The 13,436-nt window shown below is 53.1% G+C and overlaps 1 protein-coding gene across 2 annotated transcripts in view; it reads left to right on the top strand.

The window, feature by feature from the left end:
• Window positions 1–1,445, top strand: part of DHX35 (DEAH-box helicase 35) — a 66,562-nt gene extending 65,117 nt beyond the window's left edge. For both annotated transcript variants that reach the window (XM_069495638.1, XM_069495637.1), the window contains one exon: window positions 1,161–1,445. In XM_069495638.1, the coding sequence (XP_069351739.1) occupies window positions 1,161–1,205 (45 nt within the window). In that variant the 3' untranslated portion in view covers window positions 1,206–1,445. The remainder of the gene's footprint in view (window positions 1–1,160) is intronic.
• Window positions 1,446–13,436: the final 11,991 nt, after the last annotated feature.

Raw genomic sequence — 13,436 nt, 5'->3', positions numbered from 1 at the left:
CCGAGCTACCTCTTGGTTATCTATTTATGATTTTATTTTATTTTATTTTATTTTTGAGACAGAGTCTCACTCTGTTGCCGGGGCTAGAGTGCCATGGCGTCACCCTAGCTCACAGCAACCTCAAACTCCTGGGCTCAAGCGATCCTACTGCCTTAGCCTCCCAAGTAGCTGGGACTACAGGCATGCGCCACCATGCCCGGCTAATTTTTCTATATATATTTTTAGTTGTCCATATAATTTCTTTCTATTTTTAGTAGAGACGGGATCTCACTCTTGCTCAGGCTGGTCTTGAACTCCTGAGCTCAAACAGTCCTCCCGCCTCGGCCTCCAAGAGTGCTAGGATTACAGGCGTGAGCCCGGCCTATTTATGATTGTTAATGAGGTATCAAGTGTGCCTCAGTTGGTGAGCAGAGGTCCTTGATTAAAAACTTACGTGTACACCTGCTGTTTCAAATGTGTATTTTAGGATTTCTAGCACTTTCGGCTTTACTTTAGGATGTAAAGAATATTTTTAGCCTTCAGTCCTATTAACTGATGCCCATGATTGTGTTATGCTGCATGTTATTTATACTGGTAGAAAGTGACATTTCTGGGAGGAAAAGAGAGTTTCGCTGGGAGGTATCCTTTTCCTGTCTGTCTTCCCCGCAGGCTTCTACCCTACGTGAGGGCAGGGGCCATGTCTTTATCTCCATCCTTGAGCACGGGGACCTGGTATGTTGAGATGCTTCGTATGTTGATTGATTCTTTGTTCCTAAGGAGAGGGTACTTGTCAGGAACTTCTTGGAAACTTGAGGTCATCTCCAGCCCGAGCCCAGTCTTCTGAGCCGAGGTGTTTGGCTGCAGGGCTGTCCCGGGGGCTGGGCCAGAGGGAGGGCTGTGTCTAAAAAAGAGAACCTTTTGTTGACAGCTTCTGCAGAGCCCTACTAACCAGGTCCAGCCATGGGCTGGGCTTCGGGCTGTTGTCGGCTTCCTGAAGTCTGTTTCCTTTATTGGTCACTTGAGCATTTCCCCTCCAGACTGTTTCCTGAGGGACACAGCAGTTATTGAGAAGGTGTGGACCAGATGGAAGATTTGATTTGATCATTCATATGGGAATTATGTTGGAGTCTGGTTTCTTTGTCTACCCAACCCCAACTGTGGTGTCTTCTCTTCTCTTACAGCACCTGTCCCTGAAAGCCAAAAGGGCCAAGGTCCAGGACCAGTGAGCAGAGCTCAGCTGTGGCTTCAGGGGCTGCTTGGTGTCCTCTCCGTGCGGCTGCCCCTTGCCCTAGGCAGGGTGAGCTGGCACCAGCTCCTGTGGAACCTTCGGCTGCTCTGAAGTGGGCCGCAGCCCGTTCCTTAGCCCCTTTCTTCCCACTGTCCTCAGCATCTGCATTCCTGGCTGGGATCCCGGAGGACGCTGCATGGGCAGGCATCCCGCTGCGCTGCACCCGGGCAGAGCGGGCGTTGGCTCACTCAGCGCGCTCAGTAGCCCCGCATGCCACTTCCAGCAGGAGGAAAGCTGGCCACCGAAGGCTGAAGCACCACGTGGGGTGGACAGAGGGTTTGCTGGGCTGGCTTTGCTCTCCCTGCCGGGGCCACTGTGAGGTCCTCTGCCAAGTGTGAACATGCACGTGTCTACAAAGGAATGAGACCTCAGAAACGCTGGGGATCTCTGCTACCATCACCAAGGGGCGTGTCTGGCGGGCACTGGGCTTCCCAGACAAGCAAGCAGCTTGTTTGTTCTCTGCTCTGGTCTGCATTTATCTCCAGCCGGGAGACTCGGAGGGGACTGGTGATCGACACAGGGGACTCTGCACTGTGTTAGTCAAGGATTTCCATTTCACAAGTGGGCTTAGCGTCCTCTCAGAGTACACCACTGTGTCCTGGTGCTGCTGGCTGAGCACTAGTGAAGTTTATCAGCCCACAGGGGCTCCTCGTTAGCAGGAATTCACAACAGTTTAGACGCTCTAAACTTCTGTAGCTCAGGAACATAACTACTGTATCTTTATTTTTTGTTTGCTTGGATTCTTGCGAGAGCACACGGGGCGGCTCTTCCAGCAGGCACTGGTTTTAGCGTTGCCCCAGGGCTGCTTGGCTGTGGTGATGATTGCATTTCAGCACAAGACCGATACAGATTTTCCCCCCTTACGATTTCAATGACATTTATTTTAAAAACACGTAGCTTGAAAATTTATTTTTGTACTGATATTAGTTTGGATATGCCACTTTTGGCACCAAACACGTATGTCATTTTTATTTCTGTTTTATAAACATGTAAAATAATAGTGATAACTTGTTAATAATATTAAACCTTTATACCTAAAGTAAATGTATTCCCTCCCAGCGTGGCTCTCGTGGTCTGTATTTTAAGGTGGTTCAGTTAATTGTTCCAAGTGAGGGCCTGACATTAGCGAAGAAGCTGATGCTGTGGCAGCTTTTGGGGTCACGTGGACACGGGAAGCCCCATAAAGCAAGATCAGCTGATCGAGTGCCCTCAGGACCTTATTTTAGAGTAAAGCATGAGGCGTTTAAAGGAAGTTCCAACAAGGTGTTCATTCTTGCCAGTTTCTAGTTGGGACCTTTCTGTAGAGATGTCAGAAACATATTATTTTTAAAGTCTGGCCTTAGGCCTGGGGCCGATCCTTGTAAGCTCAAGTTGCAGCGGAAGAGGAAAAGGTATAGGAGCCGCAGCTCCAGGTTTGGGGCCGGAGATCCAAGGTGGGAGCACAGTGGCCTTGGGGGTGCAGACTGAAGCAGGCCCGTCTTCACTTGCCACCTCCCAGAGGACAGCCCTCACCAGGGCGGCCTGCCGTGTTTATCCTGTGTTCCGTCCCAGCCCCTGGGGGTGTGGAGGTGGCTGTGATTGTCAGAGGCAGCTGCAAAATCCCACGACAATGGCCAAGGGCCCCCTTTGTGCATACCTGAAGACCCATGTGGCCTTGTCAGGGAGCGGTCCCAGCCTGCGTGCTTTTGACTTTGTCTCCTGTAGCTCTTGCGTCCCTGGCCCCACTGCCAGTCCTCAGGCATGACAGTCGGGCCTGACTGCCCAACAGCTCACTAGATTTTGTCCCCCAGTAGTGCTGCAGAATCAGTCCCCTCAGGCTCCACACGGGTCTTCAAATATCATTAGAGAAATTGTCCACAGTGTCGCTGTGTCTTCCCTCTGGAGCAAGGTGAGAGGGTGGAGGGAATTTGTGCTGGGAACCGTGGAGGAGGTGGTGTCCTGGAGGCCCAGAGATGGGAGTTTCTGTGTTGGTGGCTTGCAGAGACCCCTCCGCTCTCTCCCATAGCGGGTTCCCCTCTGGGTTGGACAGTGCCGTCACTCGGAGCCCCTGGTTCAGTCAGAGCTCCTGGACTGGTCACTCAGTCCAGGCAGCAAATGTTGAGCCCTTGGGCCGTGTGCATGGCACAGGGGTGGCGGTGGAGACGCTTGATGGCAAATAACTGGATCAGCGCACCATGGCCGAGATGGGACGCTGAGGACGGCAGGAGATCGCAGCGGCCAGCAGGGTGGTTGCAGGCCGGGGCAGTGAACAAAGAGGCTTCCCCACGATAGGACGCTTTCCTGGTGAAAGTACAGGCTGTTCTCACTTTCAGCTGCCCTGGCTGTCCCCTCACCGCTGAGCTTTTCACTTTGGCCATGAACTTGGAGAGTTGCCCAGTCCCCCAGCTCCATGTGCCTGTCTCTACTGTTTTGTCCCGGTGCCGGCACAGCCTGCTACCATTGTGGACCAAGCCCTGCCATTCCGTCCCCGGTTGTCCCCAGCATCCCAGCCCCGCCCTTCAGCTTCACCTTCCAGGACCCAGCGTTGACAGCTAAGGGCTGTCATTTCGTAGCCTGAGCCAGGATGTCTGCTGCTGACCAGATGGAGGGTTGGGTGGGGGGCACAGGCCGTGGTGCCTGAATTTGGATGACCGTGAGACCCTGTCCTGGGACCCTGGACCAGATATCTGACAGTGAGATCTGGGAAGCTGTAAGTTAAAAGCCTCATCTCAGGTGGTTCTGATGAAGTAGGGGGCTTGGGAACCACAGGGGAAGGAGACTGGAGTTGGAGACTTGAGGATGTGCAGCCCAGGGGGAAGGGAGCCCCCAGATGGGAGGTCGGGACGTTAGGTTGGAGAGAAAGGTGATAAATTTGTTTTTGCACAGGTTGGTTGTACCCGCACATGTGCTTAGACCCCGGCCCCCGCCCACTTGCCTGTGCCCCCAAGGCACTGATCAGCACACTTGGGATGCGACTCTAGGCAGGTTGTGGATTTTTGTGACTCTCCTGCAAAACGTGTAATAATGAGCATTTTGTAAAACTTAACTTTTCTCATGTATATATATGTGTGTGTATATTCTATATAAAAGGGACAGGGTCTTGCTCCATCACCTGGGCTGGAGTGCAGTGACATCATCATAGCTCATTGTAGCCTTGAACTCCCAGGCTCAAGTGATCCTCCTGCCTCAGCCTCCAAAGTAGCTGGGGCTATAGCTGCACACCACCATGCCCCGCTAATTTTTTCTATTTTTTGTAGAGATGAGGTCTCTCCATGTTGTCCAGGCTGGTCTTAAACTCCTGGGCTCAAGCGATCCTGTTGCCTCAGCCTCCCAAAGTGCTGGGATTATAGGCTCACACCACTGTGCCTGGCCAAGCTTAACTTTACATAAAAGACCATCCTTTATTGTTTTCTTGGTGCTAAAATGTTCTAGGAAATGATAGTGATATTAGATGGTAGTTTTTTAATGTTTTCCTTGGAAAAATAAAATGCTAACAATCCTACATCAGTCACCCAATTGAAAACCAATTTGAAATGCAAACAAAAGTGGGTTGATGAAACCCCTGAGTCTGGGCACCCCTGGGCTGGGGCTGAGTGTGCTGGGGGGGGCCAGCCGGCAGCGTCGGGGCCAGCCCCACAGCGCTGGGGAGATCGGTCTGAGCTGCCAGGCGGCTGAGTCCCGGGTGAACTTCGGAGCAGCTGGGGGGCTTGTCTTTTTTCATCTCGCTGGAAGGGTTTGAGTTGGCAGCTCTCAGCCCCCACATCCCTTCTTCACCTCAAGGTAACATCAGATATTTTCCACTTTCCAGTGACTCATCTGGATTTTTCCTCAGCCTTCCAACTTGTGATGGAACAGGATGATGGATTTCTTGTCAGGTTGATGTATTTTTTTTTCTGCGTCATTGGGACTGGAAATAGGCAATCAAGTCATTTGACAAACAGCTGGTCACGCTGGGTGACTAGCTAGTTAGCATGGCAGGTGGTCTGGGGAGGGCTTGCCGTCCCTGGGTCCTCACGGTCATTGCTGCCTCTAGCAAGCAAGGATGACACGCTGACATCTCTGGTGGATCGTGGAACTGTTACCTTTGCGCTCCTGGGTGGTACTGAACTTGTTCGAGCAGGCTATCTCCTTGCCTGCTTAAGCAGGGCCAAAGAGATTCCCAGCACAGCGTTCCCCCGGGCCCTCTGGCACACGCAGCCTCCACGCCCACCTGTGGGTTCTCCTGCAGGCAGCGAGCAAGGCTGGGAGGTCACGCGGGAGTGGGTGTGCAGGGGTACAGTGGTTAATGCCCCAGAACCGCCACAGCCAGGCCGGGGCCCAGCACCGGCTACTGCCTGTGGCTTCTGAGTCCTTGTGCAGTGGCCACAGCCTGGCCAGTGGCTCTGAATACAAAGGTCCTAGCCAGGCCCTTGCCTGGTCTCAGCCTGATGCGTGAACCCAGGCGTGACCCAGAGGTTGCCTGGGCTCCTTCCCGCCCCCTGGCCACTGCTGCTGGGCTCTGCTGGGGACGTCCCAGCCGGCCCCTACCCCAAGTTTGTTCATTTCAGCCCTTTTCTCTTGGTTGTTTTTTCCTGGTTTAGGCTCATTCTGTTTTCAGGTTCGGTCTTAGGTTTGCTTAGCGTCTGCTGACGCCGTGTTTTCTCCCAGCCGTTGTTTGGTGTTTCGTTTTCACTCGTGGGCGTGCTCTGCCCCTTTAATCTCTGCCTCTCTAGCCTCTGCATTATTTCCTTTTTACTGTGAAGGTTTATAAAGAATACAGATGCGATTTTCTTTATGCTCTTCAAAAGTAATTTCTTCCCCCTTAACATGTATTTTAACTTCTTGGTCTTTTTTACACTCTACTTGTTTCTAACTTTTATTTTGTACATTTGGCTACAAAAAATCTCATTTAGTTTTGCCATGGTTCTGTAAATATATTTTGTAATTTTCATCTTGCATTTTATGTACTAGTTTTTTTTTGTTTGTTTGTTTTGTTTTTTTGAGACAGAGTCTTGCTCTGTTGCCTGGGCTAGAGTGCCGTGGCGTCAGCCTAGCTCACAGCAACCTCAAACTCCTGGGCTCAAGTGATCCTCCTGTCTCAGCCTCCCGAGTAGCTGGGACTACAGGCATGCGCCACCATGCCCGGCTAATTTTTTCTATATATATTTTTAGTTGTCCATATAATTTCTTTCTATTTTTAGTAGAGACGGGGTCTCGCTCTTGCTCCGGCTGGTCGTGAACTCCTGAGCTCAAACGATCCTCCCGCCTCGGCCTCCCAGAGTGCTAGGATTACAAGTGTGAGTCATTGAGCCCAGCCTATGTACTAGTTTTAAACTCAAGAATTTACCTATGTTATTTTACTTCTGTTACTCCCCCTGTCTTCTCTCCTATCTTGTGCTTACTTAATTTGCTTGAGTGGCTGGCAGAAGGCCTACCTGTAGGTGTGGGAGCTGGGAGAAGGTGTTGGCAATGGTTGACACCAACAAAGGATTCAATGTCAAGAACACACAAGGAGCTCCTATAAATCACCAATAAAAAGACAACCCCAATAGAAAAAAATGGGCAAGGGTAATGAAAGGCAATTTATAGAAGCAGACCCGAAAGTCTACCAAGCCAATGAAGAGGTGCTCAAACTCAGTCATTGGGAAAACACAAACTAAAGCTACAATCAGCTCTCAGTTTGCACTCGGTAGATCAGTGATGGACGTGCTGCTGAGCTGTAGGGGCCTCCGCGCACAGCTGGCGCGGCCGCCTCCCACCAGTCATCAGATGAAGCTTGTTCATGCCCCCCGACTCCAAAATTCTGCTTTAGGATGTATGTTCCCAACAAAAGTCTCATCCGGGGCCGAAGGAGACATGTCTACGGGGGCTCACCTAGTGTGGTGGGGAGTAATGTCACCTGTCACACGTGCAGGGAAAATGTAGTGCGTGACACCATGAAGTGCTACGGAGCAGTTTCAAGCCACCGACAGCATATAGCAGGGACCTTAAAAATAGCTGAGTGAAAAAAGAAACTGATGGGATGCTACTGTTTATAGAAACTAAAAATACATTCACGTAAATTGCAAAAACCTATATAAACCAGAAGATGCACATTAAAAGTATGACCTATATGGGGTGGACGTAGGGTTTGAGGAATGCAATAAAAGAAAAATTAAAATGACATATTAAAAAACAAGATGAGGCCAAAGGAGCCTCCAGTGTTCATCTGGAAGAGATCTGAATTTTAGGACATTTATCCCATCTTGTCTGAGGTTTTAGACACGATCACCAGAGGTCCCGGGAGTGAGGCGGTCGTGGTGCTGGCCTCGGTGGGCCTGCTGCCAAGCCCCCGGCTCACCTCCTGGCAGGATCCCCTTCTACCCGGGGCGGAGCAGCACGGTTAACAGCACAAGATGTCTTGATGCTTACGTTCCCTGTCCCAGCGTGTTTTTATTCCGATAGATGATCTCTTTGTCACACCCTTTTAATTCCTATGTATTCTACAGGCCCCATGGTAGAGTTCGTTTTCACTGGCCGGCCGAGAGCCAGCCCCAGCAGCAGGCTGTCTAAGCCCCGTGGACTGTGAGCCGTGCAGCCCCGAGCCCCTTTCAGTAGAGAAAGAGGCAAATGGACTCACAGGAAACTCCCCAGTTCATGAGTGCATGGGCTGCTGGGGTGGATGGGAGCCCGTGGGGCTTATCTGGGCAGAGCTCCTCCGTGTTTCCAAAACAGGAACCAGTAGGACACATTATGTCACTGTAAGTCCTTTCTGCTGATTAGCAGCCTCGATGGAATCTATACTCTCAACCTACGGGGACTCTTTAACTCTTGGCACTGGGCTTCCAGAGCCTTTTGCCTTCAGAGCTGGGCTGGATGGTTATGAGGCTAAAGGGAATTGGATATGCCAAAGCTCTAAAAATCCCTTGAGTTTTTATCCTCCGAGGAGCTGGTGAACTTGGTCTGTGTTTGCTGCCCCCAGAGGTGACTCCCTCTCTCCTTACCGTTGGCTTGCTGGTCACCGAGGACCAGCTGAGTGAGCACACACTGGTGTCTGGTTTTCCAAGGATTGCCTGGTAGGGGGCAGAAATCAGGGCCAGGTTAGTGAGGCAACGTGCAAATTGGAAGAGGCCACCAGGGAACTTACTACATTTAAGTTTAACTCTAAACTTCATTGCTTGGAGAAGGGTATTGTAGATCATCCTGGGTGTTCCTGACTTCAGCTGCAGACTCAGAAGGAGGGCAGATTCTGGGACGGCAACCTGTCCCAGTGGTGAGTGGGGTCATGGAAAGCCAGCTTCTAGGGAAACAGGGCAGGTTTCCTGTTCCCAGATTAATAAACCGAGGTCAGCTCTCCTGAATTGTGACAATGGCTGGCCCAGGTCTGAGTGGGCATAGATGGAATAAATTTTTACGTGTGATTTTTGCCAATTGATTGGTCTGTTGGCCCAGCCAGAATTAGGACTAAAGGGCCTTGCATCCCTGCAACCTTTTTTTTTTTTTTTTTTTTAATTTTTAAAAAATTTTGTAGAGATAGGGTCTTACTATGTTGCCCAGGCTGGTCTTGACCTGGGCCTCAAGGGATCCTACCACCTCAGCCTTCCCGAGTTCTGGGACTACAGGTGTGAGTGAGCCTTGGCACCCGGCCCCTGCAACCTCTCTGGATTGATTGGGTTTGTGCCCAGATGGAATTCCAACACTCTGGGTGTGAGAATAACTCTTGCCACCAGAGCCAGATCAGTGACACCACGACTGGATGTCACCTGAGTGGTGGGGACAAGAGAATTGGTATCTGAGTCAGAAGACCTGTATTAATAATAAAACCCTTTAATGAGGTATAATTTACATATAATAAATGCACTCATTTAATAGGATAGTCAATGACTTTTGACAAATCAATATGCCACAATGACCACCAAAATACGAACATTTTCATTGGAAAAGTTCCCTCATGATCTTCTGTGGTCAACAGCCCCCCACACGCCCCCTGGCCTCAGGCATCACTATTCTGCTTGCTGTCACTATGGGTTCATGCCTTTTCTGGAATTTCATATAAGTGAAATTATTCAGGAGGGTGATTCCGTGTGTCTGGAGAAGACGTGCCTTAAACCCCATTCCCACAATTAGATAACTTTGTGGCCCTTGGCAAAACACAATTTCTGTCTGCCTCTTAGTTTCCATATTGGCAGGATGGGGATAATATTGATAATTTACAGCCTTTCTGTCTCCCTCCTTCCTCCCTCCCATCTTTCCATGTGCACCGGTGCAGGAGTGAGCTCCGTCGTGGAGCTCCAGAAAGGTGCTGGACCAGGGATTACTCAGTAAACAGCAGCCTCTGTTCCCTCCAAGTCCAGCTCTACAGCAGGCTCCCCGCTGCCCCTCTCCACACCTGTCCCAGCCTCCCTGGTGCATGGTCTGCAGGTCCCTTCAGGTGCCTCCTTCAAGGAGCACTCCTTTTATTTACGGGAGATGGGACGAACAGCCCAGGGAAGAACAGGCTTCAGTGATGAGAGCTCCCCAGATGGGCAGAGGGGAGTAGTGTATCTGGGAGGGGTGTGCATAGGCCTTCCTGGCCCCGGGGCTTGGGACATTGGGTTTTTGAGGGAGCGAGTGTTGAGCGGAAGACGAGTGGGGCTGCTGGACGCTCCAGGCGAGTGGTGGCTTCAGGACAGACCTGTGCTTGGACCCACACGATCAGATGGACACACACGGAAGCGCTTACAGATCAGAGACAGCTGCACACACATGCACACAGTATGCTCACCCCAACATTCAAATATGTACCGAGTGTCTTCTGCGTACTAGGCCTGGGAGATGTGGCAGCCAACACAATAAGGTCCCTGCTGCCCGGAGCTCACCTGCTGCAACACGACCCCACCGGCAGGCTGCAGCCCACCCTGACAGCCTCTGTCTGGCGGCTTCCATCCCCTGGACTCAGTGCGCCCAGAGCGGCGCTGTGCTGCCCTCTGCTGGCCGCGTGGAGGCAGTGACTCCCCGGACTGCCACCCCCGCCTTGCAATGAGGGGCCGAGGGAAGGAGGGGACGTGTTTCTGGTCCCTTGCTCATAGCAACCTGGCAGAGCAGATATGGAGGGGCAGAGGCAGGTGAAGAACGCTTCCCCCAGTGCCTCAGTCTCCCCGTCATTCCCTTCATGCTCCAACCTCCCTCCCGTATAAGTATCTGATTTAGGAAGTGGCAGTTGAGTCAAACCATGTCGCTTTTTCAGCTGTCTCCTGTGGCACCCCCTTTGCACGGCACCATCCTCATGGCCCCCAGGTGCATCGGATTCAGGGAATCCCTTCTTGGCCATCTTTCATCCTGCAAGGATGGAGGGGCCAAGCCTGAGTTTCAGGGGGGAGCACCCGAGTTTGGAGGCGGAGCATGGGAGATGCCTTAGCCAGGTGACACCTTACCTAGGCCACAAAACCAGAATCAGTAGATGGGCTGGTGCCTCGGTGTGCAGATTCTAGCTGCAGATTCTCTGACACTCTTCCCTTTAAGAGGCGGGGTCTGCGTCCCCTCTTGAATCTAAGCGGGCTGGTGACGGCTTTGACCAACAGAGTAGTGTGAAGTGTTTGATGCTGTGTGACTTCGGAGGCCATACAGCTCCTGCCTGGCCTGCTGGAACCCTTGAGCTGCCAGCTAAGCAGGCCAGCCGCCCGAGACCAGGATGCTCGAGGGGCCATTCATAGGTTCTGGTCACTGGTCGCACCCCCGCAGCTAGGATGCTGTCTTGGATGTGGGTCTTGCAGCCCACGTTCCTCGGTTTCAGTCTCTCTGACCCACGCCAGTTTGGATGTGAAGGCAATGTCGTACGCGACAACCATAACCTCTGCGGAAGGTGTCGCGCGCGTGGGGCGGGGGGACCTTGAGGGGATGGACTGACCACAGAGAAGGCCGGGACATGGTCGGGGCCGAGGGTGCAGGGACGCTGCGGGTGGGAGAAGATGAGCGCCCACTCCTTCGTCCCCTGCAAGGAGTAACTGAGGCTCAAACGGCCACAGCCTCGCCCAGGGCGGATGCAGCCCGTGCGGGGTCCGCACCCAGGACGCGCGCGGGGCAAGACCGGAGGCCCCACCCAAGTCCGGCGGGCGCTGCGGGAGCCTGGGTCCTGCGGGTCCCCAGCGCAGGCCGAGGCGGCGGGACCTCCGGCCGGTGCTGCTCGCGGCGGCCAGTAGGTGGCGCTGGCGCTCCGCGTGTGCGCGGCCGGGACGCTGCCTCCCACCCCGCCGCCGCCCGGTGCTGCTCGGGGTCCTGCAGGCAAAGAGGGCCCAGAGCCGGGTCAGACCCGTGTCCCCGTCCGGTGCTCGCTCACCACCTGCCCGCCCGGGCAGGCCCCCAGCTGCTCGGGCCCCGGCCTGCGCGCCTCGGAGGGAAAGGAGCCCCCACCTCCCGTGCCAGAGTCCCTTTCTCTGTCTGCTTTGCCCAAAGCTGCACTTTATCCACCTTAAATCTTGACCCCCTCCCTGAGGAAGGCATGCATCTCCCATGTTCCAGGTCCAGTTCATGATAGTAATAAGCAACAAGAAAAACCAAATAACAACGCCAGCACACCTTTGTGGAGTTCTAATCGTCAACCTGGCCTGCCGGCATCCTGCAGAGTGGAGTTGGGGGTGGACGCGGGAGACGGGGGTAAGGCCAGGCCCTGGGAGGTGGCCCCTGGCACAGCCCCCTGCTCCACCATCAGGGTCTTTGCAGACCTGAGGACCCGCGAGGAGGAGCGGAGGGGCCTCTGTAAATCTCAGGGGCCAGTGGGATGTCCAAGCCACCCAGGCTACCCCATTTCTGCATTTCTGCTTCTTGCTGGCATTTCTCCTGCAGCCTTGAGTGGCCCAAGTGCCTGGGGAGTGGCCCAGGGAACAGGAGGCCTGGCAGCTACCAAGGAGCATTGGCCACGGGCATGGTGTTGCGAGCTACAGCCTGGTCCCAGAGATGTGCCCATCTGTGCCAGGGCCATTAGGCCACAGGCATAACCAAGCGCTCTTGGACCCTGTCCCCATCCCCTCCAGGCTCTGGTCATTGTAGAGCAGCCAGTGAACAGCCCTGCCCTGGGAGCAGCCCTGGGCAAGTCGGAGTGGCATGGAGGTTAAGGGCTGGGTTCAAGTCCTGCTGCTACCACCTAGCAACTGTGTTACCTCAGCATGACACTCAGTTTCCTGCATTGCTTTCCTCATTTGCAAATGCAGGTAATGGCGTACACTTCTGTGTTAATCATGTTATATTTTGTGTTTTATGATGCTTCAGCATCTTGGGGCTTGGTGGACCCAGGGAGGGGCTGCCCCTCCCAAGGGTTGCACATTCCTAGAGCCTGCGAAGGCTTGCGGGCAAGCACGCCTTTCATATGCAACCCCCTAGCACCCGCTTTATAAAACTCTCAGACACCAAGCCAATGTCTCCCTGCCCTAAATCACCCCAGGGCCACGTACCAGACGCTTAGGGACAACCACTACAGCCTGGATGTAAACTAAGATGATTAAAACCAGCCTGTCCTAAACTGATCACCTTGCCTCGCCCATCCCTTCCTTGTGAACTCCACAGCAGACGCATCTGTCCACGCTTTTGCTGTGTTCCTTCTGCCTCCTGCCTTGCCCTTGTGCTTCCCTCTGTGTCCCTGAGTGGCGTCCCTTCCTCTTGGGAACTGTAAGTAATAGACTCTCCTTGTGAGGCAGTTGTCTCTGTCTCTGCTGTCCTACCTACCATACCTGATTACAATAAAATCATCCTAGGTACGTTTTTAAAACAACCTCCTAAGATTGTGGCAGGGATCAAATGACTTTACTTTTCTAAAGTGCCTACAACAGTGCCTGGGACCAGGTGAAAGCTGAATGGGGAGTTGCTATTGTTACATCTCTTCCTCCAGCCTCTTCCCTCTTTGCACCAGGTGCCTCCCTCTGGGCAGCTCTGAGCACACACACATCATGAGGTGCAGCCCGTGCCAGGGGCCCGGGCAAAGGCCAGCCATGTGCTCCCCTCCCTTGGCCATGGTGCTGAACACCCCAAGCTGACAGTGAGTGCCAGGTGAGGGGCCTGCCAGGAGCCAGCAGAGGGATCCTGCCTTTGTGCCATTTGTCTGCAAGGACTAGATCTCTAATCAGGGACAACCTTCTCAAACCTGCACCCCTGAGACCTCCCAGCTCAACTGGGGTATCACTCTGGCTCTCAAAGATAGTCACTCTGAATCATAGTAATAATATACTGAATGCTTGCAGTGAGCCAGGCCCTGTGCTCACAT

The sequence above is a fragment of the Eulemur rufifrons genome, chromosome 20 (genome assembly GCF_041146395.1).
Source record: "Eulemur rufifrons isolate Redbay chromosome 20, OSU_ERuf_1, whole genome shotgun sequence".
Taxonomy (NCBI): Eukaryota; Metazoa; Chordata; class Mammalia; order Primates; family Lemuridae; genus Eulemur; species Eulemur rufifrons.
Note: the sequence above shows the minus strand (reverse complement) of the source record. Positions and strands in the feature narration are given on the sequence as shown.